At 37.6% G+C, this 26,205-nt stretch overlaps 1 protein-coding gene across 1 annotated transcript in view; it reads right to left on the reverse strand.

Annotated features, from left to right (window-relative positions):
• The window catches only part of LOC139967521 (phosphoacetylglucosamine mutase-like), a 33,666-nt gene that overhangs the window by 2,753 nt on the left and 4,708 nt on the right, over positions 1–26,205 (reverse strand). Inside the window, exons 3-17 of the mRNA XM_071971409.1 lie at positions 24,581–24,710; positions 22,955–23,050; positions 22,479–22,552; positions 16,823–16,950; positions 15,579–15,737; positions 14,103–14,145; positions 13,281–13,361; positions 12,710–12,753; positions 10,880–10,993; positions 9,828–9,929; positions 8,291–8,346; positions 6,059–6,122; positions 5,078–5,200; positions 4,110–4,231; positions 1,057–1,108 (exon numbers count right to left, since the gene is read on the reverse strand). Of these exons, the coding sequence (XP_071827510.1) occupies positions 1,057–1,108; positions 4,110–4,231; positions 5,078–5,200; positions 6,059–6,122; positions 8,291–8,346; positions 9,828–9,929; positions 10,880–10,993; positions 12,710–12,753; positions 13,281–13,361; positions 14,103–14,145; positions 15,579–15,737; positions 16,823–16,950; positions 22,479–22,552; positions 22,955–23,050; positions 24,581–24,710 (1,388 nt within the window). The remainder of the gene's footprint in view (positions 1–1,056; positions 1,109–4,109; positions 4,232–5,077; positions 5,201–6,058; positions 6,123–8,290; positions 8,347–9,827; positions 9,930–10,879; positions 10,994–12,709; positions 12,754–13,280; positions 13,362–14,102; positions 14,146–15,578; positions 15,738–16,822; positions 16,951–22,478; positions 22,553–22,954; positions 23,051–24,580; positions 24,711–26,205) is intronic.

The following is a 26,205-nucleotide window of genomic DNA, read 5'->3' on the forward strand; positions in this document are numbered from 1 at the left end:
ATGTCACTTGTACGGAGTTGAGGTATATTAACACTGTGTGTTTATCAGTGTTTGACATGATAGTCTTTCGTTTCGTTTATTTCACTTTTTTTCTTTTTTACAATTACATTTACAATTCTGAATAATACCAATGTCAAAGAAAGAAAAAAAGCATGGAAAATCTGAAAAAGCTACGCTTGTACACTCATAAAGTGCAGATTCACCATGAAAAAATTAAATACAATACGCTAACTACACCCCCCCCCCTCCCCCACTTCCCAAACGGGAGGCACAAATAGCATTATTAAATGTGATAACTTTAACGTATATATTACAAATCATTGTTTAACAAATATAGCTTCAGTTGCCTTATGAATATTGATAAGGTTGGTTATTATTTAAGTTTGGGTTCGAGAGTATTCCAAAATGTGGCACCAGTAATCTTACAGATTTAGTATTTAAAACTAATCGTGGGTAATCAAAATGAATGGCAGTTGAGTGTCTAGTGTTATGACTATGGAGTTGATTATTTAAATTAAGAAAAAAATTAAACGGAGGTGGAAGTAAGTCATGTTTGTATCCAACAGATCCTTGGGCATGTAAAATACAGTGGGCAAGCACATTCGTGGTAGGCAGAAACGGACTCTGAGAAAAAGAGTATTACAAACTATATTGTGAAGACTATGATACAGGCAGCTAGCGAAGTATAAGAACCGTTGGTCTGATCTGGAAGGTGGTTTATGCTTCCAGGAGTACATGTGCATTGACAGTAACAGATCAAATGATGTAACACAAACACACATCACATATGTAAATGCTACCTGTAGGCATACATTGAATGACAACAGAGGATTACCTTTATAAGTATGTCATTTTTGGTGAGTGGTTTCCCACTTCACATCATCAACAGACTATACAATTATTCACAGATTTGCATAAACATCGGCAGAACATAGGTTTCAATCATTTTCAACCATTTTGCCCAGTTATCGTACTTGCTCACGATGTACATGAATTTTTCAATACCAATTTAAACACCTTTCCTTATTTCTTTCAGCTTATTGTCATTATTCTCACCTGAGTCTCAGCCTCTGCATAAACCCTGACAATATCCTCAGTACCTGATGGTCTGAACAGAAACAAAACCTGTTAATATTGATGCTGCCAAATCTGAGATAAAATCATACATACTTCTTCCAATACAGAAGACAAACAGGTTCACTAAGAACTTCTGATTACTAAACAACAGACAGGGAATAAGCATTTATCAAATTAACTTTCCAAGAAGCCTCCCAAAACTACTGGGGTAACTGTTTAAGATACATATTAAAACAGTAGATGCTGCCTAACATGAAACAAACATACTCTTAGATGAAAAGTAGAGCTTCAAATTGGAGGAAATCTGTTGAGGAAACTTGTAATTCATACTTCATGGAAAGGCAACAAATTAAAACTAACTAAAGGGTCATAAAAGGGATTGGAGTAGAAACAAGAAGAGTTACAATTGTGGGCAACCAGGTCATGGTTCAAAGGACTGTAAGAAACATTAATCCGCCAATCAAGGAAGGGGAAGTAGTAGCTTTGAAAAAGGGGCTAGTGCCGAAGCTGAAAGGGTTGAGGAAACGATTGCCACAGGCAAAAATAATTGGGCTGAATATGGTGAAGCTTGTCAACTGAGGCTGGAGGCTGGTGCAGTTAACGCCAGAAATGCGGGCGTGCCAATAAGCGTAGGTTACATGGGAAAGCACAAAGTTGAGGTGGTGAGGGATACCCGATGTAATACCTTAATAGTTAGAAGAAATTTTGTTGAAATGTCAAAGTTCACAGGGCAGGTACAGCCATGAAAATTACTGGACAGCACAGAACGTTGGTTTCCTGCTGCCAGAATTCATATCGACACACCCTATTTCGCTGGAGAAGTAAATGCGTTGGTAGTGGACAACCCTTTGCACGATCTATTTATTAGGAACATTGAAGGTGCTAGGGATGCAAACAATCCAGAGCCAAACTGGCAGCCACTAACAGTTAGGGAAGTAGAGGCGTGAAGTGGAGCTGTAGAGACGCGCGCAGCAGATAAGACAGGGAAGTCCGTTACAGCCGCTTAAATGTAAAGGGGCAGTTGGCGGCCATCGATAGGAATGAGTTGTCAAAGGCGCAGCAAGAGGAACAAGAATTTGCTAAGTTTTACAAGTTGGTAAAGAAAAGGGAGGTAAAATTATCGCAAGGAGGCAGTGAGGTAAAGTACAAAGTTTCTAACAGAGTACTCTTGAGAAAATTCAAGAGTGCCAAAGTTGAAAATGGAAGGGAATTTAATCAAGTGATTATTCCAAAAATTCTTCAGGAAAGTGTCATGAGCGTAGCATATGACGCTCCCTTCTCAGGGCACCTAGGAGCAAAGAAAACCGCTGATAGGGTAACAAGTAACTTCTACTGGCCTGGTGTTCACACCCATGATGCGAAAGTTACTAAGAGGCTTGCTTAACGTAGTGAACTACATCAATGATTTACTAGTGTATACGGCAGACTGGCAAAGTCATGTAGATTTAGTGCCAAGGGTGCTTCAAAGGCTGCGCGCGGCGGATCTCACAGCGCGCCCAGCTAAATGTTATTCAGGCAAACTTCTGTAGAGTTCTTAAGCCACATGGTTGGCAATGGACTACTAAAACCGCGGTCCAAGACGATGACTAAGGCCTTGGGGGTTAACGTCCCGAGAACAAAAAAGGAAATTAGGTCATTCTTAGGCCTAGTTGGCTATTACAACAAATTCAATTGAAACTTTTCGGCCCAAGCGGCCCCTCTCACCGACCTAACAAAACCCTTGAGGTTGAACAAGGTTGAAAGTCGTGGGCCGCAAAGTAGAGCATTTCAAATGTTAAAGCGCAGACTGGAAACTGCACCTATTCTAAGGTTACCCAATATTAGCAAGTCATTTATATAAAGATCATTTACAAAAAGAACCGACGCATCGGACATCAGGATAGCCGCTGTGCTATTGCAGCAGGATGCCGGCATTAAACATCCTATTTCTCACGTGAGCCGCAAGCTACAACCGAGAGAGGTCTCGTACTCTACTGTTGAGAAAGAATTTGTGGCCCTCGTGTGGGCAGTGCAAAAGTGTCAAACTTATCTGTATGGGGTAGACTTTGTAGATCTAGCAAACATTACGAAATCTAAGTTCAAGAATAGCAGGGTGATGCGGTGGGCGCTGTGTTTACAACCGTTCAGGTTCGTAAGTAAAAGCTATTAAGGGTTCTGAAAATCATGGTGCAGATTTTCTCAGTAGGTGTACTGCTTGAAGCACACTTCCACGATTTTACATCTTGAGTTCATTAAAGGGACATTTGTGGGTCCAAACTTGTAAATTTTCAGGGAAGATGAAACATCTTCCTTAAGAAGGGGTGCGTGTCACAGGTCAGATTTAAGATATTTCCTTTTGTTTAAAGACCACCTTGTGAGAAATTTACATTCTTTGTGCACCTTCAAGGTATTTCCACAAGGCTATTGTTTTATCAATTGTTTTATCATCTGCACGTTGTATTACATTGCCGCAATTTAATTATGTTATTGTTTCGATACGAGATTTGCAAGAAAATATTTTTCACTTATCTATTTTCAGGGTTTTTTGGTTTTTGTATTATGTATCTGCTGTACATCACGGTGAATAAATTCACTACACTTCAACTCCTGTATTCCCTTTGTCATTTTTGTCCTCCGACTTACAACGACATTTGGCACTTTCAAGCCGATCTACGTATCTCTTCAGTAAGTTTGCATGGAAAGTCTTATCCTTTCCGTTTACCTCAAGCATGTAGTCGATTCCACCAACCTTAGTTTTAACCACAAATGGCCCTCACCACTGCAGTATCAGCTTATTATTAACAGTCGGCAATAATATCAGCACCTTATCGTTCGATTTGAATTTTCTGTCTCTAGTTCTTGCATCATAATACTTTTTATGTCTAGCAGAAGCTTAACTCAATTCTTCCTGAGCAACCTTGCAGGTCTGCTCCAATCTTTTCCTCAAGTCAACTACATATCGATAAGTGGTTTTTGAACTCCTCCTCTTTAAGATCACCGGCGAGGGCCATTTATGGTTAAAGGTAAGGATGCAATTTGTGTTATAGACCAACCTGACAAATGATCGAGCCTGTCTGTAGTTAGAAACAGTTTTATTAATAGCATCTTGAAGGCCTTCTGGAGCTGTAACCTGTCTTTCTGCATCAGTAGTTCGGATCACTGTTCTGTCTTTTACCTAGAGCCAAAATGAGCACACACAAAAAGTAGGTGTTAGTCTGCTGCTTAGTTGGATAATACGTGTTAAGCAAAGAAAAAAGCTGTCAAGAGATTTTCTCTTTCACCCAAATGTAGTATATGATGCAACAGGTACCTTCATACCAAACATAGCAGTAACACTGTATCATTTACTGCAGCGAGCAATGAAATAGCACACATGATAGTGCTACTACCACTTACAGTGTATGCTAGAGTCCCTTTGGGCACAACTGGTAATTTGAAGTCATATTAACAGCAATGAGTCACACTGTTTTAGTGTTTATTAGCTCTACACCATATGCACTGATTGGAATCTGACTAAAGTATAGTCACTATTCTGAAGTGCTCTAGGACTGCTACACTTACCTCAAACGACTTAAATGAACAAACTTTTTGAACATGCCTCGCTGAATGTATTTCGTAACATTACCTCTATTTTAATTCTTCTGGATTGCTTCACTCTTTACTTTTCATGGGTTTGGGGATGTTCAAAGCTTTAACCAATATTGCAAAAGCTTAAAGTACTGCAGACACCTAGCCAACGTGCCCCATATTTAGTACATTTGTTCTTACCACACATGGCAGTGGTGCAAGCAGTGTGGACTTAGCTATGTTCTTAAGCTATGTCCACAAGTAACGTTCACTGTACAAAACCATGGTGTGGAAGCACCATGTCAAGGAGGGTACACTGCACAAAACCACAGCTATATCACAAATGTCAATGGTGTGACCGCAAGTAGTATACACTGTACCAAACCACAGCTATACCACACATGTCAATAGTGCTACACTGCAGTAATTACCTTGCCACCTAACAACCACTCACCTTTACTTTGAGTTGTCTGTTAGGGAGATCTGTGTATGAGCTGTTCCACTGTTGAACATTCCATCCCTTGGCATAGAGGATAGCTTCCACTAACAACATATCTGCCAGAGCATCACCAACCGTCTTAGCAGTAGAAGAAGAAGAAGAAAGGGACAACGTAAAAATGTGTAAAAAATTGAAGACAACTCTGTTATCATCAATACTGTATGAGGAGTCCTGCTTTATGGTCACACAGCTGATCCTTACTTCTTTGGTGGAAAGGATGGTGGCTGTGATTATATAGATTACTGATGGAATTAATGGAATATTTAATACTTAAGTTTGCAAATTTGCATACAGGGTAACAACACAACACAAGGCTGGTTTATATTGAGCAGAACACTGTTTAGGGGATAAAACAGATCCAGATGAAAGGGATACTGAACAGAACAAGATTAAAAGGAATGTAGAATGTATAATAACTGTATGGATATTGAACAGTTCAAGACTAAAATGATATGAGGCAGAATAATATGAAAGGGATGTCCAACGTATCAACACTACATGGATATTGATGATATCTTACTGATCAGATAGAGGCATACCACAGATAAGGAAGCTGGTTAAAGTGGCCATGACACAAAAATTTCAACGTCATGTCTTTTTGGGATCCATCTAAGAATGCTCTCTAGAACATATATCAACCATTCTGCCAGTTAAAAATTTGATTTTTCCCTGCGAAAATTGAGATTTAATTTACCCTCTTCGGGCTTGAAAAGTTCGTTCGGATGAAAATTTTCCTAATCTCATGACGTCATGAATGCTGGTTATTGATACAGATTCCATCGCTCTCTTCAGAAATCAAATTTCTTCACTTTCATACCAAGCAAACTGAATCATTCAAAGGAAACAATTTGCATTAATAATAATAATAATAATGATCCAAATTAACATTAAACTGCCAGTTGTTATTATCACAATCACAAATAAAAAAAATCTGACCTGGTTTGTGAGATTGACTAAACATTGAAGGCACTCTGCGGCATGTCTTTGACTTTCTGAAAGACTAAATAAACAGAATGCAAAGATGCATTGAGGTTGTGATGATATATTAGTTATGATATCTGAGGGTTCTAGGTTGTGAGGTTTCCACCGATTGCTCTGTATTTCACTGATATAGAGACCATGGAATGTCATGTTGGAGCACAATTGACTTTTGCAAAGATGCAAGAGGACTATTTCAAAGATTTTAACACTTCCCATTACTCCAAACAAGACCAAATTTTTCCAGTAAGAAGAGAACAAACAAAACCCTTACAACAATTGTGATTGGCAGAATGCATCAACCACTTTGTAATTAACTTTACATGTATATACATTGAGTAACACATCCATTCAGACCCCCCCCCCCACCCCCATGGATGGGCAATATTAGCATTCATTGTGATAACCCTCGACCTTTTCCAGCAGGAAAGACAAAAACACTTCCAGCCATAGTTGTAAATGTATATCAACTGAGCAAGACATCCCATACAGGCATTCCATTATTGATGACTGGTTGAGTTTGCAGTAATGTTTTACTGTGAGGTGCTCAAGATGACCTCTGGCCTATTTTTTCTGTACTGCTTATTGTGCCCCTTCCCAAACTGGATGTCTTAAACCTGCCCTTCTGACAATGTGAGCAACCTCTAGGAGAGATAGAGGTTTGATTCATTCTTGCTTTTGATAGCTAGTTACTTCTTATGGACTTCAAGACATATTCCTATGCACTTTCCTTTACCCTTTCCTTTACCAACAATAGATAAAATTACATTACAGCACTATAAACAAGATTTGTTTGAAAAAATATCTCACAGTTTGCACAATAATGACCTCGAACAACTTTTGACCTCTTATCCTTGCACAACTTTTGTGCCCACTCACCAACCAAAGTTTTTAAAGGATTTACATTTGGACCTGCCTGGCCCTTTCAATCTACATTTTGTGAACGCATTATTGAAGCCTCTAAACTTGGGCAAAATTTTGGACAATTCGTTACCAGGTTTGAGTAAACTGGGCCGTGAGCAATGTTATGTCAATGATGTCAAATAACCATTGACTTCTAATAAAACCAACAGGGTTCATATTCTAGCTATGGAACAACCACAAATTTAATTAGATATACACCCAAGATTCCATTTTTCAGATATCATGTTTAAAAAGGATCTTCAACCTTTGACCGCCACCATAAACAATAGGCTTCATAAAATCAATATGGGGCAACCACATGAAATGTTAGAGATCCATCAAGTTCCCTCTTGATATATCGTGTTTAGGTTTTCACATTCGAACGCTGATGAGCTAAACTGACCTTTCACCTCTGTCAAAAACAAGACCACTTCTTGAGCATCCACATACAAAGTTTGAGATCCATCTAAGTTTCCTTCTTGACAAACTGTGTTCACATACTTTTCACATTTTGACCTCTGCTAATCTTAAATGACCCTTTGATCTCCAGTATAAAAACAAAAGGCATCAATATGGAGCATCCACAGACTAAGTTTGAGATCAATCACATTCCTGTTTTGAGATATTGTGTGTGCAAGCAAGGCATCACACACACATTACACACTAACATCATGATGATTGCAAAGGTTACTAAATTCTAGCAACATATTGTGTAAAAGGTTCTGCATACTTTTTCTTCTGTTTAGAGTGTAACAGTTTGTCCTGATCATATCACACACAGGCTTTCCCAGGAGACAGGTAAGTTAGGAGCAAAATTAATGTGGAATCGATCTTCACAATTCCGAGAAACTCACTTATCACTACCAGTTGTTTTAAAATTTCACTAATGTTCTAGCTTTTTGGGACAAACAAGTTAGGGTTTGAAAGTCACTGCAATACTGTATTATTTAATGAGCAAATGTTTGATAAATGAAATTCTGTGTGATGGCCATAAGTTCATCGGCCATCCCTCTAACCAGTTTCTTTCATACACAGCCTGTGAATCTAAACACTATATTCTGTTACGTGGTGATGGCTTTGGCAAATCTTGCATAGTTCTGTGCAGCAATCTCAGTTAAACAACTATTTAGCACATCTGCTTAACTCTCATCTAAGAATATGATAAATATTTAGTGGAACAAAACTGTTGTTATGATAAATGAATAACTTATTTCAGCTTTTCTTTGGTAATATCTTTAGTCATGAATAAAGCACTCTGCAGTTAAGTCTCTGAGTTAAGATTCTCACCTGTTGTTTTGAGAGGCAGACGATATTGCTTCTTCAGCTCTCTTACTGTACAGCACCTGTCATAATGAAATACATCACTCATCAATGGTTACAAACTAAAACACATTGCGGCGTTGTTTATGATAGGTTTAATAGAAGCAACTGAAGCAAATGATAGGAATAGAAGCAACTGGATGTGCTTATAGCTTCTCTTGCCATATAAAAAACATGTAACTATAAAAAAAAAAACGGATACTAAAACACTTTAGAACATCTATTTAATTTCAGAACATACATCAAATCTAAACTAGACCTAAGAAACTTTCATAGCACACATACCAAAGTTTTCCTAATATGGGTACAAGAATCAGTCATTATTCATGTAGTACCAATTAACTGCACCTTTTTGGCCCAACTAAAAATGCATAGTACTCATGCAAAACATTGCATAAATAACCTGACTGGACTTGGTGAAAACTGTAATAAGATTTTGTAATAAAAAAACAACTCCTTTAGATTTGGTGTTAAGAATTCACTTTACGTGTTAGATGCATCTCATACTTGTCGAGTATTTTGAAAATATCATATTAGTCAAAGGCTTTCAAAGTCTGAAACCCTTGTAAAGATAAGCTTGGATGAATTTTCATACTTGCTATGTCTTCAATGAATTTCATACTTAGTGTGTCTATCCAAATTTAATGAGTACAAAGAGCAATAGCAATAGCTGGTTCAGGTAGTTATTTACACCAGTGATCCCAATGTCCAGGGGACCCTGAGAGTTGGTTACGAAATTTTAGCCACATAAATAATTGATTTGCTTTCACGTAAGGGTTGCATACAGGAGCAGACATTAATTCAGATCAGTGAAGGGTACAGGGAAGAACAGGCTATGGACTGCCGTTCTTGTTTTCAAATTAATCAAGATTCCATTATAACAAACCCTTACACAACAAAAATACGCAATGTTTAATTAAACTGATAGAAATGATAGCACCAACTTGCATATATAAGTACCATACCCAGTTCCATAATTTCTCGTATGGGCCTCATGTTAAGCACAGTTTAGATGAAATGAGGTTGTAGGGTCGAAGCTCTTGAACCAGGGCCCCTGAAAGCCAACTAACATACAAAAATCCTATCGGTGTTTATAGAGATCAAAGGATGTTTGAAGTCAATAGAGTGATAGTCTGAAAACCTTATAAAATAGGATAACCCCCATAGGAATGCTTGGATGGACTGGATTTAGATCCATCTTTGGTGATTTCATGTTCCTGTTTTTTTTTTTTGCAGATGTGAAAAGATTGGATGGTTCAGTCTATCTCGTATTTCTGGAGTCAGCAGCAGGACATCCATGACATCATGAATATCACTATGGCTACAACTAACATGGCCGACTTGGGGATATGCTAACAGACCAAGGAGCCAGAGAACAACTAAGCCTCTTTGGCTGTCTGCTTTACTGATATTTTGTGTAATGTAATTGTATAATATCATGTAAGATATATAGCCTTGCTGTTTTTTCTCTTTAATATAAAAGAAGAAGCTAATTGAAACTTACTGTTCCATGACCATTAGCCTCAAAATAAACACCAATATCAAACTCGGCTGCTTTGTGATGCAAATGTTTGACTCCAGTCTTTACACAAGCAACAGGTACTTTCTGTTGGTCAAAATGGGAAATATGGAAAAGTCAGTTTCATTGTCTGTAGTATCCAAATATGACAAACATTAGACCTTCAGTTAAACCACAATGTCCTTCTCAACATACTTCTTAGTACACTTACTTCTTAGTGCTTCTGCACTGAGCAGGAAAACCCTCATTAAAGATGACAATAATAATAAAAATAAATAAAAAACACATATAATACTGAGACTTGTTTGAAATAAGGTTTAGCAATGGCAAGGTATAAACAACTGCTGTAGCTAAGATGGTTCATCTCATTTCAAGTTTGTTTGATTACATGTATAGACACAAATCTCACACTACTCAAACTAGTGTTGGTTTCTTTTTTCTCTCCATCCTTTGTCTACTAATCCCCTAACATCTATCTCTTTGTGTTCACCCTGCTCATTAACCTGTCTGTATTCTGTGCTTTTATTTGTCCCTTCTGTTACTTGTCATTCAGCCTCTGAAGAAGATCCTGCTAGGATCGAAACGTCAGGCCAACTTACTTTTACACACTTCTCAAACTACTGTAACAAGTTACTGATTACACATTCACATAGCACACTAAACACATAGTAGTTATCTCTAACATTTCTTCTTCCTCATAAAATGTAAATATTAAAAGGTACAAATGTTTCACTGTTATGAGATGTGATTACAAACATATTTTATGTTTAATGATCCCACTCAATTGGAAGAAAACTTAATAACCTATTAGAGACTAACATTCAATTCATCAAGAAATTTGTAAGTCGAGAATTCTTACATCCTGAGGTGTTATCACGGTAAACATCTTAAATGCAGAGATTAAAAAGGAAGACAAATATCAAAGAATAGCAACCGATATCTTGTTATTATTTAGGTTTATTTGCATTTGTGTTTTCTCAATTCTCTGAGGATATCCAGTCATACCATTGTAACAAAACATGTATAAAGGTACATACTATTTCTTGAACGGCATATTGAGTTGAGCTTCCATTGGCGTAGGCTGTCTGGACAAGACCAACATTCAGAGTAAGCCCTGACAAGGTAAGAAGATTCTGTATGTAACCTGCAAACTAAATAAACAATATGCTTTAATTTTCATGGAGTATGTTAAAATACATGACAATATAATCAATTACTATTAAACTAAATTTATGTCAAACTATTAAATAATTTTACAAAACTATGAAATAATTTATTACAGATAATAATTTGAATATTCTAGCAAATTAACATACTAATTTATCTCAACAAGATACTTATGCTATATGTGAATGGGTGTCAGTCAGGCAAGGGTCTTCATAGTACTGTAATTGAAGGCCTGTAAGAAACATTTTTTTACAGCACGTTAATAGAATTTGCATACGTAATTGGTTATAGTAAAAAGAAATATATAAAACACTGAAAGTTCTAGACTGTGTCCAGAATATTAATGATATACTAAACAGGGCTGTTGCTCAATGTGATTGAATGTAGGCCTAGGTTACTGGTATAGTGATCAATTGTAAAGGTCACTTGGGCTGTACCAATTAACAAGGAAATATCCCTGAATAAATGGCCCATTTGGCAGTTATAAACCTCTGAAATCATGATGGTATGTTCATGTGTGTTTTTAATGAAGGCCAAATGTCATTTGACAAAAGAGTGCAACGTCTCAAGAAGGAGAATCTTAGATGATGATATTTCCTACTAGGAAAGTGGATAAAACATATTGGTTTGATGAACCTGAAGTGTATGTCAGAAGTCATGAAGAAACAAGTAACAAGACCTCATTCTTTAGTGGAGTTGAATGGTCATTTACAGGTAACAAAACCTCATTCTTTAGTGGGGTTGATTGGTCATTTACAGGTAACAAGACCTTATCCTTTAGTGGGGTTGATTGGTCATTTACAGGTAACAAGACCTCATTCTTTAGTGGGGTTGATTGGTCATTTACAGGTAACAAGACCTTATCCTTTAGTGGGGTTGATTGGTCATTTACAGGTAACAAGACCTCATTCTTTAGTGGGGTTGATTGGTCATTTACAGGTAACAAGACCTTATCCTTTAGTGGGGTTGATTGGTCATTTACAGGTAACAAGACTTTATTCTTTAGTGGGATTGAATGGTCATTTACCGGTAACAAGACCTCATTCTTTAGTGGGGTTGAATGGTCATTTACAGGTAACAAGACCTTATTCTTTAGTGGGGTTGATTGGTCATTTACAGGTAACAAGACCTCATTCTCTAGTGGGGTTGATTGGTCATTTTCAGATTACAAGACCTCATTCTTTACTGGGTTTAATTGGTCATTTACAGGTAACAAGACCTCATTCTCTAGTGGGGTTGATTGGTAATTTCAGGTTACAAGACCTTATCCTTTAGTGGGGTTGATTGGTCATTTACAGTTTACAAGACCTTATTCTTTAGTGGTCACTTCATATGGATTGAACAGGGAATTATTGGTGGAAACCAAGTAAGCATGATACCTCAAGAAGGAAGCCTTGAGATGTTTGATTCCTTAAGATAAAACTACATTTTACATCCTTGATACCTCAATGAATATTGCATTTTATCATTTGCCAGGAATGTGCAATGTTAAAACAACCTAAACCTTGTTGGTAATATTACTAATAAAGACAGCTGTAGAATAGGTACTTATGTATATAAAGGTTATTACACTGAAAGGAATATTACTTCTCCATTCTGTTGTCAAAGCAAAGGAAACACTCATCTCACTTGAATCTCCAGTTCAAGAGAAAAAAAGCAGAATTTATTAATACTGAAATGTGAAACATAATAGAGCTTACCAAAGTAGCAAGTTTGTCTCCATCCAGCAGGTAAAACTTCTTTTCTAAAGAAATAAGTAGATTGGAAAATGTCAAAAATATGTGATAGACCTATAAACCATAGTGTGAACCTCTGCATGTCCACGTTAGATATGCACATGCACTATGCGAGGACATACAGTAGAGTCCTGTTAGAGGGAGGCTTACCATACCTACTACACAGCTGCTGATTATTAAGGGGTCACTTTTACTCTTTATGGCCAGGTGGTATTAAGTCTATATACTTATAACAACAAAATACAATTATCATTCAGAATACCATAAAAATCTTCCTACCAAGAGTAAAAACATATTGTTTACATCTCCTTCACACTTTTCATATTAGACAAGCACATACAATGTCAGTGTACAATTGCTCAAGAAACGGTACGAACAAACCTTTTAAATTAGTACTTTCCATTGAATCCAATCATAGAACTTTACAAACCGGAAAAAGGAATTTAGGATTTTGGCAGATGCCTCGCATCAGTGAAGTGAACCTATTTAGCACCTCTGTACATTTTAGAAGCAATGAAGGGCCATATGGAATCACCTTTATCAACATAAAAATACACAATCCTGTCTGCGTCACCATCAAAGGAGACACACTTAACATCAGCAACTGCTTCAACACCTGCAATAAATAACAAACAAAACAAAGATTGTTTACACTTCATATCATTCATATTTCACAAACTCAATGCAACTGAGTGTATTGTTTGTTAGTGAGTCGAGGGAGACAAATCAATGTAAACCGCAGAAGAGATTCACAGACAGTAACAGTAAAGACATCCATCGAAATACTAATAATAATAATATATTCATTTATAAAGCGCAACTATATGCAAATGCATTTCTATGCCCCTTAAAATCACAATATATTATCCCGGTCAACGATAACCTGTCAAACTTAGAGACAATCCCTCCTCATGGCAGCAGCTAAACAGTGCCCAGCTGACAGTTTTATCTCACAGGTCCCCATTTATACACCTGGGTGAAGAGAGGCAATGGAGATAAAGTGCCTTGCCCAAGGACACAACGCAATGATCTGGCCAGGACTCGAACCTGCCAACCTTAGATCACAAGTCAGCTGCCTTAACCACTTGGCCACAAAGCTCTCACTACGCTCTCACTACTTACCTCATAACGGACAAGATAATCAAAATACAATTAAAAACAATTCAACTTATTGTGACACAGATTTAGCTACATCTTAAGTTGAGGGAGACCGTAAGAAACATGTTGCCCTTCCTTGGAACAAAACTGATCAATAACTATTATGTGCATGCGCTCTTTGAAAATATTAGTAAGACCTGTCACGGTATAATTGTATTCAAGACAACCACGAAGATATGCATATATGCTATAAACTCACCATTAGGGCACTTCTGTAGCAGCTTAACAAAGTCAGCACCACACTGAAATCAAAAGGATGATTCAATGGATGAAGTGGAGCTCATTTCTCAATTCTGCAACTCGCCCATTTAATTGACACATTTTCCTTCTTACAGGTTCAAAACAAGTCATTGCAAGATACAGAAACACTTGATTTATTATTCGAAGACGGGCTCATTACACATCAAGTTATGGAATATATGCAGAACCTTGGACATTGTTGTCCAAGCAAATTGCTATCATTAAGATCTCCCTCTGCTAATTTGTGTTTTTAAGATGACAATCCTTTATACTGTCTAAAGTTGATTATTAAATAACAGTCCAGGTCAGACAACTGTCAAAATAGAAAGCAAAATCCTAAAATTGAAGCATTCTTAGACTATGACTATCCATATTTACTTCAAATATGTGCAGTATGTTCATATTTCAAATGTGATTTAAAGCAGCTGCATGGAAAGTGGAATGTCATTTAAGTTGACAATGAATTACAACTAGGTGCAATAATCACCAATTAAGAGAAGAGTACAACCTTTTTGGCAACTAGGACTAAGTTTGGGTTACCTTATATTATTGCACAAGTAAATACTTTGCAAGCATTTCCAGACTTGACCTATGTAAACATCAAATAACCTTCTCATATTCACAATTTCAATTGAGGATTTTTAAAAGTTGAAGGTTCAATCTTGTTCATGGCAAAGGCCATCTCGCACAACTTTACAACACTAAACCCTGGTCTTTGGTAACTTGTCACACCCACACACCAAACAGTGCACAATAGAGGCAATCCCTCTTGGGGCACATATGATATATTGCTACCAAGTTACCAAGCTACCTTGGGACCAAGTTAACAAGTACCAAGCTGCCTTGGGACCAAGTTACAAGGACCAAGCTACCTTGGGACTGAGTTACCAAGTACCAAGCTACATTGGGACCAAGTTAGCTTGGGACCAAGCTACTTTGGGAAAAAGTTATCAAGTATCAAGCTACCTTGGGACCAAGTAACCAAGTACCAAGCTACATTGGGACCAAGACCAAGTTACCTTGGGACCAAGCTACATTTGGACCAAGTTACCAAGCTACCTTGGAACCAATTTACCTTGGCACCAAGTTACCTTGGGACCAAACTACCAAGTTACCAAGCTACCTTGGGACCAAGTTAACAAGTACCAAGCTACCTTGGGACTGAGTTACCAAGTACCAAGCTACCTTGGGACCAAGTTACCTTGGGACCAAGCTACTTTGGGACCAAGTTATCAAGTATCAAGCTACCTTGGGACCAAGTTACCAAGTACCAAGCTACATTGGGACCAAGTTACCTTGGGACCAAGCTACATTTGGACCAAGTTACCAAGCTAGCTTGGAACCAATTTACCTTGGGACCAAGTTACCTTGGGACCAAGCTACCTTGTTTGCATGCTAATTGTTTGCAATTAAGTGTCAACTTTGCAAGACGTACTTTTTCATTGAGTTTACCGGTTGTACCATCATTGCAAACTGAGATGTCCAAAGTTCCTTTCAGAAAACTGAGTAGCTGTTGTATCTTTAATGCCCCAACCCCATTGGCACCATCCACAATAATAACAGGAGAATAGCCTCTGTCCCCACTGGCCGAGACCTGCAACATAAATTACTCAGTGAAAATAACATGTGGTTGAAAAACATTAACAAGGACAAGTAAAATATTGCTATAAAACTTAATGCCTGATCATATTAACAATGTGTAAAAGTAAGTTGGCCTGACGTTTCGATCCTAGCAGGATCTTCTTCAGAGGCTAAAAAGTCAGGCCAACTTACTTTTACACATTCTCTTACACAGGCTCTCTAGTAGATAAGCAATTTGCTAACAGTTTTACTTTATTTTGATCATTTTAACAAGACATTGAAAGTACGTCTGCATCTAACCTGCAATAATAACGTCTGTAAATATACCTGCCATACTGCAAACAAGGCAGCTAATATTATCTGTCTACATTAAAACCTGTAACTTTCCACCCAACATATAAATGATAACTGCATTTAGCAAAAAAATGTGTCTGCTTCTTAACATTGTTCTTTTAGTTTATAAGCCATAGCACCAACTGAGAGGTAAACCCTTAAAATATGTGATGAATCTTTTGACATTTATACTCATATATGTTCCCTTACTCTCTATGACGAAAATGTGAAGAAAAATAGACAGAACGAGTAGCATAACAATAATATTTTGGACCAGATAAAAAATTGCACAACAGGAACTATAGCTTGACCATTGAAGTCATGAATAACTCTTATCTGTGTGTTACTCATTTATGGTGTCTAATTTTGCAATGGCATACGATTTAAAGTTTCCAGTTTGATAATAGTAGATGCAATTGTTATTTCCTTCATAATGTCACAAGACCATGCATGTTCATATGCTACAATGTGCACAGGTTGATTTTTTCCTCCTAATATCGGTAATGTATGCATTTGTATCTGAAAGAGGATCTTGTACTGCCAGCTGCATTATGTAATCAATGGAGCTTTATCTATGTATATATCATGATTCATTACTAATATGAGGGTAGGAGAGGAACAACTTTCTTGAGTCATCAATCATTACCTAAAAAGCTTCTTAGCTTCTATCTTTTAAATCAAACCTCCGGGCAAGATTTGTTAACCCTCACCAGCTACATGATGCTAACAGGAGTCTAATCCTGTAACATTACAGTATACTCTTACCAATTGTCTCAATTTTAAGTATGCCCGAGACAGTTTTGTGTAGTAGCCTTGTTCTGTTGGTTGGCCGTACAATCCCTTAGTATTGTGACATCTAACCATATAGTGGAGTTGTGGCGTGGTTAGCAATCCTGTCAAATAAGAAAAAATCTAGTAGAATCACAATTGTCCAAACACTGCTTCCATATAATGAAACTTGAACTGAGGAGACATGAAGAAGAAACCAACCAAACATCACCATTGGACGATTGGATTGGATGGATACTGAGGACAATTCTATTAAGACTGGAGTGAGAAAAGTTCTGTTAAGACTGGAGACTGAGGATAGTTCTGTTAAGACTAGAGACTGAGGAAAGTTCTGTTAAGACTGGAGACTGAGGAAATTTCTGTTAAGACTGGAGACTGAGGAAAGTTCTGTTAAGACTGGAGACTGAGGAAAGAGCTGTTAAGACTGGAGACTGAGGAGAGTTCTGTTAAGACTGGAGACTGAGGAAAGTTCTGTTAAGACTGGAGACTGAGGAAAGTTCTGTTAAGACTGGAGACTGAGGAAAGTTCTGTTAAGACTAGAGACTGAGGAGAGTTCTGTTAAGACTGGAGACTGAGGAAAGAGCTATTTAGACTGGAGACTGAGGAATGTTCTGTTAAGACTGGAGACTGAGGAAAGTTCTGTTAAGACTGGAGCCTGAGGAAAGTTCTGTTAAGACTAGAGACTGAGGAGAGTTCTGTTAAGACTGGAGACTGAGGAAAGAACTGTTAAGACTAGAGACTGAGGAGAGTTCTGTTAAGACTGGAGACTGAGGAAAGAGCTGTTAAGACTGGAGACTGAGGAATGTTCTGTTAAGACTGGAGACTGAGGAATGTTCTGTTAAGACTGGAGCACTGAGGATAGTTCTGTAAAGACTGGAGACTGAGGAAAGTTCTGTTAAGACTGGAGACTGAGGAAATTCTGTTAAGACTGGAGCACTGAGGATAGTTCTGTTAAGACTGGAGACTGAGGAAAGTTCTGTTAAGACTGGAGGCTGAGGAAATTTCTGTTAAGACTGAGGAAAGTTCTGTTAAGACTGGAGGCTGAGGATAGTTCTGTTAAGACTAGAGACTGAGGAAAGAGCTGTTAAGACTGGAGACTGAGGAAAGTTCTGTTAAGACTGGAGACTGAGGAAAGTTCTGTTAAGACTGGAGACTGAGGAAAGTTCTGTTAAGACTAGAGACTGAGGAGAGTTCTGTTAAGACTGGAGATTGAGGAAAGAGCTGTTTAGACTGGAGACTGAGGAATGTTCTGTTAAGACTGGAGACTGAGGAAAGTTCTGTTAAGACTAGAGCACTGAGGATAGTTCTGTAAAGACTGGAGACTGAGGAAATTTCTGTTAAGACTGGAGACTGAGGATAGTTCTGTTAAGACTGGAGACTGAGGAAAGTTCTGTTAAGACTGGAGCACTGAGGATAGTTCTGTTAAGACTGGAGACTGAGGAAAGTTCTGTTAAGACTGGAAACTGAGGAAAGTTCTGTTAAGACTAGAGACTGAGGAAAGTTCTGTTAAGACTGGAGGCTGAGGAATGTTCTGTTAAGACTGGAGACTGAGGAAAGTTCTGTTAAGACTGGAGACTGAGGAAAGTTCTGTTAAGACTGGAGACTGAGGAAAGTTCTGTTAAGACTGGAGACTGAGGAACATTCTGTTAAGACTGGAGACTGAGGAAAGTTCTGTTACTAGAGACTGAGGAAAGTTCTGTTAAGACTGGAGACTGAGGAAACTTCTGTTAAGACTGGAGACTGAGGATAGTTCTGTAAAGACTGGAGACTGAGGAAAGTTCTGTTAAGACTGGAGACTGAGGAAAGTTCTGTTAAATCGGACATAATACAGCCAGATGCTTGAATCTCTAATGTTTTTCTTCTTTCCTTACTATGTTTATGTTCTGTCCTTACAATGGTTAATGTTCTGTGACACAGATGGGTTTTGCAAATCCAGGCACTAAAACCCCTTAAGCATTAACATAATCTTACACCAGTGTGACAGTGTAAAAGGCTAAGCTCCACCTGGGTATTTTATCCAGGGGCATATTATAATTCAATTTAAGACCATCCTACCTATTAATATAACTGTTGTATAACATCCCTTTTACCGTACAGTGAATATGCTCAATGCTTTTCAAGCACACTATTTAACGGACAGGGAGCCTGAGGGAGGAATAAACTACATCACTACAACACGACAATAGATTTCACATGTGATGACGGCGCATAACCTATAACTTTTGAAATTGATTCATGCAATGCACAAAGTAATAAAGAGAGATGGCAAATATAGACACTAAAATCTAGACACAGGGATGTACACACATTATACCATCTTCTTTTTCTAACATGATTTACACAGTTAACTGGCAGTCAATCCATAGTCAACCAGCATATAATACCACATCTATGGATCAACAACAGTATGGAAATGGTGCACTGTGGTATTCCATGAGAACTGTTTGAGAGCTATATAGGTAACTGGTTCTGAGTATGAACAATATATTGAGTGATTCATGAGAGGAATTGTATTATAAGAATGCAGGGTAATGAGACTGTCTATGGGTAAACTTACTATCACACTGGTTGATGTTTTTGTTCGCCCCCCCTTCCTCCCCGAGGCCCTGTCCCCATATGAAAGCTGTTTAAAGAATGCAGGAAAGTATCCATGAATCGATTACTACTGGAGCTGGCCCACTAGAAACAGAAAAATAGGCTATACATACCTCAGTATGTGCACTCTGGGTAACACAGACTTAATTGTCAAAAATCAAACTTCACTCAGCTTATAGATCCAAATCATGTTAGATTCAACAAGAGATGGTGTGTGTAATATTTGGCTTTGAGCCCGATAACTATTTGATAGCACTCGTTCACTTTGATCGAAAGATGAGGATGGTAGTGTAGAACCCCCAAAAAGGGGGAGGTTCTCCACTCACTAGCAGAATCTCCCCCTTTTTCTTTCCTTGAGTAAAACACTAAGTTAACTTAAAAACTTCTGTCAATATGGATTCGCTGTACATTTCCCTACCACTAATACCAGTATGTCGATGTTCATCAACAACAGGCAACACTGTTCTTCTTTTGTGAATCCTACACTGAACAAATCTAGGCTACGAGTCCTGGCTCCAGAATCATACTTTTAACAGTGATAAAATTATTGTTTTGGTCCATTTTATACTAACTTTTAACACTAGGAAGATTACCACTCATTATCAATCAGTGAAAATTCTTATGTCACGTGAAGGTTAATTTATTAATTGACCAGGCCAACTTTGCCCTCTTGTGTGCTTAGACCCAGGGAATAGACGTATGCTACTTGCTGTGGAGTATATATATTGTGCATACTCACGCATGCGTTTACAAGTTATAGGCTACAACTGGACGCGAAGGTGAACCATGTCACAAACTATCATTGTGTCGCACGTTACCCCTGTTTCATACTGTATGGCACATAGCCATATTTGAAAACTCCAAAGCCTGTCAATTAAGCCAAGTTTTCACATATAACTGGACCAGGCCAGGCACAATATCGTACTTTCTAGCCTAATTGAAATAATCATTTGCCCAGCCCTGACATCAAATGCAATATACATTATGTGTTTGGGTTAAGATGTGGGTGTGTCAACTGTTGCTTCCACAACTAGGAAAGCCAACAGGCTTTCCAGTGATGGATATTCCAAAACAAGAAGCATGCAGGTTGGATTTAAGGAGATCGCAACTATGCAGATACCTTAACATTTATTCTGTGATGTGGAGTAGTGCTGTGCCGTTTACACGCTTAAACGTTTAATAAAACCTGATGAACGTTTAAACGAAACTATGATATCAACTGAAAATTAAATTATTGGCAAAAATCGCGTATCACTTCCCGTGTTTATTTTGTCTACTACGCGAAATAACAACACAACTTACGATCAGTCGAATCATAAACCGCGTACGTAATCCTACTTTTGTCCCCCCCCCCGATGTATCCGGCAATATGAATGGCTTAAACTTGAACGCTGTTATCCTTTTGTGAAAACTTCCTGATTCGCGGCACAAGTGTAATTTATATCGAGCCGACAGCGGCGGCGCAGATAATCCAGTCAATGCATGTTCGATCGAAATGATTACAATCCCTGTCCATCACGTTGAACTCTCCCACCAGACAATACCGGGTCAAATACTCGACTTGGTAATAGTTGTTCAAATACATGATCAAAGGAAATGTATCGATTGGAGATCGTAAAAAAAACTCTGAAAATCAGTAGAGAAATTACCAATTGTGTACGAAAAGTAAGTTGGTACACCTTTCAAATTTTTCGAAAGATCCAGCAAAACACTTTCGAAAATTCACGCGAAACTGGCATATCGTGCTAAATGCAACTAATGTCATGTAAACAAGGCTCTAGTACACCCATTTATGAATAAACCGTAAGACCAAAAAAAAAAACACAACTAATTGTATTTTGCGAACTTGACGTTTTCTACAAAGACATGGAAATAATGTTAAGCATTAGTTAATCATGCCGTGTGGCCTAAAACATATTTTACTACAAGGATTACTTTCATAAAGATGGCCATAGCTTGATATCTTGTGCTGCGTGTACAGTATGGTATGAACTGTGCCTCGTGTATCATGGGGAATACTCCATGAAACGTTTCTTGGAAACGTGCCAAAAATGTTAACAAACAGGTGTTAGACAGGGGATGAGCGCAGTTGTTTGGCAAGGTACCTGGGAAAATTCTGAGCACATGTACAGTATCCTACCGTAGTATTTAAGTGGTGTTAAACCGTACTGCAGTTGTAAACTGATGTACGTTTAGTGCGCGCTATTCATTGTTAGGCAGTCTAGAAACGGGGCTTTGCCGAACGTTTTTTGTTTCATAATATCGGAGGTTCTGTAAGTTAAACTTTTCAAAGATTGTAAGACAGATTAAATCTCTTTTCATTTTATACCATAATAAAGCTACTCTTACTTGTCATTTAAAAATTTTCATCAGCTTCGTGACAATTTAAATTAAAAAAGTTGTCAGTGTTTTGCATCCTCAAATGCGATTTTTTTTTATCGCCAGACACGCAAAAATTTCCTTTTCCTGTTCCAGGGTCTTCGCCCCACCAGGGCCCTATGGCGGTCCCCTGGACCCCACGCTTTTATGCTCGCACGCTACGCGTGCTCGGCGTTTCTCGCGATTTTTGCGAATGTTTAAACGTTTAAACGAACGAAAAAATCGGCCGTTTAAACGTTTAGGTCTTTAAACGAAAACTCACAGCCCTAATGTGGAGTACCACTTTTCAAAAAAAAAACTCTGTAAAAGTGATCTTCCATTCTGTTTGGGACTGTGATAATAAGTAACTTTTATTTATCATTATGTACTACATATCTTGACAAACTATTGTAGGATATTATTTATCTGTTCAGACGCTAAGAAGAAAACATCCATGACAACAAAAGACCCTTCCAGCACAAACTTAATCTCACTACATACAGTGAGATACAATGACAGCCCCTCCCCCTTACCCCCTGCATTCACATACCTTTATAAACTGATATCTCGTTAAATGTTTGCAGAATTGTTCATTTACAAAAACCCTATCATATTATGATAAAGATCACCTTGCTTCTCCTTGATATGAGAATGATGTTTTCTTTTTATCAACACTCACCAAAATTAGTATATTGTCCATGCAAAGTTTGAATTCCATCTTGGAGACTTTGTGAAAGGGTATAGCTACTTGGCCTAAAGAAAAGAAAAAGTAAACAGATTATTATAACACAGAAGATGATGCTTGAGCATTTAGGAATGAAGAATTGTAGATGAAGGAGGTAGGTATGACTTGAAATACAACTATCTAAAATGTACTCTTTTCATGGAAGTGTTATTTATGGTCAAAACTAATACCCTTTCTTCATTTATCATTACCTCGTTGCGATATATGAGTGCATATTGTTTCCCATGGTTCCTTTATCATAACATCTTTTAAGACCGCATTTGATAAGGAAGACATATTTCTTGTTCATGTCTTTGACCTCCATAGAACAATCGCATTGAATAACTCAAAAAGAGAACAATATATATCCAGTTTAGCCAAAATGTCACACCTCTCCACCATTAAATCATATATTCGAGAGAGATTCTTACCTAGTATCTTTGGCAAGAAAGACATTAGCAGTCACATCCATGTCGATACCATCACCAGTGATAATCTCCCTCAGAACTTCCTTTACATCTTCGTCTCTGCAATTTAACAATAATCCCGCATAACAAAAGGGTTAACAAGAGCAGAGATGCATATCATTGCAAACAATCTCTGTAAACAGTTCATTGTGGGCTACAAAACAGCAGTGTTGCAGTGTCAAGTCATGTCAGTAATCCATGTTTGTAGTCAAGTCAAGTCACAAGTCAAGTTTATCCTCATCAAGTCACAAGTCATTTGATTTTGTCACACGTCACGTCACAAGTCGTTTTATTTAATTGCAGGTAATAAAGTCAAGGCACAAGTCAATGTTTGTAAAGTCAAGTCACAGGTCAGTTTTATTTTCATCGAGTCAGTTCAAACTGAAAGTCATTTGATTTTTATGGCAAGTCAATCAAGTCAAGTCAGTATATGTCATCACATTCACTTCATCTCACAAAAGATCCAAAAGGGGACCAAACATACCTGAAGAGGAAAACTCCCTAAACCATGCCAAATAAATTGGCCGCTCAAGGCCACTTCTGCTTTCAGAGCAACAAGGCCAGTAAGCAATGTGGCAATGAAAGGTATTGTGAAATCAATACCTGCACAAATCCTTAACAACCCCACAAGAAAAGTTCTGTCAGAATCACATAGTTTTTCTTCTGAATGGTTGATGGAGGAGTGAGTGGGCCGTGCCCCAGAATTGAGGGGAGGGGGGCAGGGGGGGCAGTGCTTAAAGGTCCATATTGCATTTATCTGGAACTTTTAGCATTCCATTGTCACTTACATTAACTTACATATCAGCGACTTGCGATAGATTCAAGACAGAGAGCACCTTAATTAACAAGTAATTAACCTTTTCGTAACAATTTACAAATTTGTTGGCCCAAACATTTATGCATGCAAACCACACCATTTTCATCATATTTTAAACTCAACCAATCAAATCATCACTATCACATGAGGTCAGACAATAACAAACAGGCCTCTTTCAATATGTTATATTACATTGATATACTAGGCCTACACTACTATAGATGTAACTGAACTGTACGTTTTAGTATTTTTCTTTTACATGTCATGATAACAGCCAATCAAAACCTCCAAAAGAAAAACCACAACCTCTTAATAGACGTAAACAAATATTCACTAGGCATATTGAAGCTTTTGTTTACACAGACAAGCTTGCTAGTGAAGAGAGGGCAAATCATAGGTATATTATTAACAGCCTGTACATAACATGATTAGTGTATCACTAAAGTCAGCTGGTGTAGGCCTATTATTCGGATGTAGTGAATGAAACGAATCAATCATGTCAAATGCAAGGTGCATAAATACAATAAAAGATATACTGGTGCTTATAGCTATAGTCCTAAGGCATTAGGCTTTTGATAAAATCCACGGTATGTTCTGAAAATTTCGCTAACTGATCCGAAAATCTCAAATTGTTCAAGTTATATTTTTTATTTTCTGTAAACTAATTAGCTTGGATTTTTTTTGTAAAATGTGATGATTTTAGTCATGATTTCATTGTGTATATTGTAAATTTTGTACAGGTAAGTTTCATTGCTGGTTAAGGAGGGACTTACCTGGCATTGGCCAGTGAGGTGGCATAGGCCTCCCATTCTGGAACTAACATTTCTCCCATTGGTTCTGTAAGCTTCACTCCATTATCTTGCTCAGGATTATGAGATGCAGTGATCATGACACCGATGGTACCTTAGAAAATTAAATATGACAACTCTGTTAGTAACAAATGACAGGATACGGGCATAGAATAGAGCAATAGAAGCTTTGTGGTATGCTATGCTATGGTTGATGATGCACATGTTAACATCATCTCATATAATCGCTATCACTGTGAAACTGCAAATGTCTGGTTTGGGTACATGATTTATCAATAATGACAATAATTACTGTTCTCCTTGCAACATATACAACCAACTTTACCTTAAGGCTTATTCTACCCCAATTGGTGAGATTGTACTACTATGCTTTCAGGTCAACAACCTCTCTCTCTTTCCTTAGAACCTCTCTCTTGGAAGACCTAAACCTAACTTCATCAGATTTATATTATTTTGAATCTAACTGGCATCAACTTCTGTGATGAAATCTTTGAATCCAAAGTATTCCTTATCAAGTTTCAACACCCTTTTACAAGTACTTGCTACATGTTGCCATTTGAGTTTTGCATATTTTTTATATTTACCTTTATCTGTTAATGTTAAGTAATGGTTTGGTTAAGTTAGATTGGAGTGCATATATGTTGTTAGAGAGGAGAGAAGTGAATAGACATGACACACCAAAAGACATGGAGGAAGAAAGTTGTAGTATCATTCCAATATATTTAAGAATCAAAGCCAACTACAGTATAAAGATCAACTTCACAGCATTACTGCTACCTAATTCAAAGTCATATTCTCTCTACATAACATGCTTCACTGATTATAGCAGGGGTCAGGGGTCAAGCTGAATGTGCTCAAAACACAACTGAATTATTATAAGACTGTGCTTTTATAGTACTGACCAGAATGCCAAAATGTGTAGTGATTCCTTGACCATTTTGATACAGTATATCCATATACCAAGTGTGAAATGCACCAAGGTTTACTTCTGGAGCTATTGTGATTACAAAGCAGCTTCACAATTTGACCTCTGTTGACTTCAAGTGACATTTGAGGTCTGCAAAAAACAATAGGGTTCTTGTGCTCAAGAAGGTGGATCCACACACTAAGTATGAATTCCATCCAACTTCCTGCTGGAGTAATCATGTATATAAACATTTCAGACTTTGACCTATTTTAACCTTTTATCACCACTAACACAAAAACAATAGGAATCTTGAACACAATAACATGGATCCACACACCAAGTATAGTGTTCATTCCAGTTCTGTTTATCATGTATGTTATCATGTATATAAGGTTTTAAGACTGACTGCTATTTACCATAAGTGACCTTCAGCCTCCACAGTATGGTTCTTACACTTGCTAAAATGGCTCTACTGTACATACAGTACAAAGGACTACCTTCATATATGCCACACTTTTTGAGTTTTACTGTTTACATGGTTTTCAGGCTTTGACCAATGCTGATCTGAAATGACCCTTGACCTCCACCAATTTCAATAAAATTCTTATTTGTTATTGTTCTTATTATAATGGTCTTTATACGTTGGTATATTACTACTCTTACTATTCTTACTCAGTAATGA

The sequence above is a fragment of the Apostichopus japonicus genome, chromosome 5 (genome assembly GCF_037975245.1).
Source record: "Apostichopus japonicus isolate 1M-3 chromosome 5, ASM3797524v1, whole genome shotgun sequence".
NCBI lineage: Eukaryota > Metazoa > Echinodermata > Holothuroidea > Aspidochirotida > Stichopodidae > Apostichopus > Apostichopus japonicus.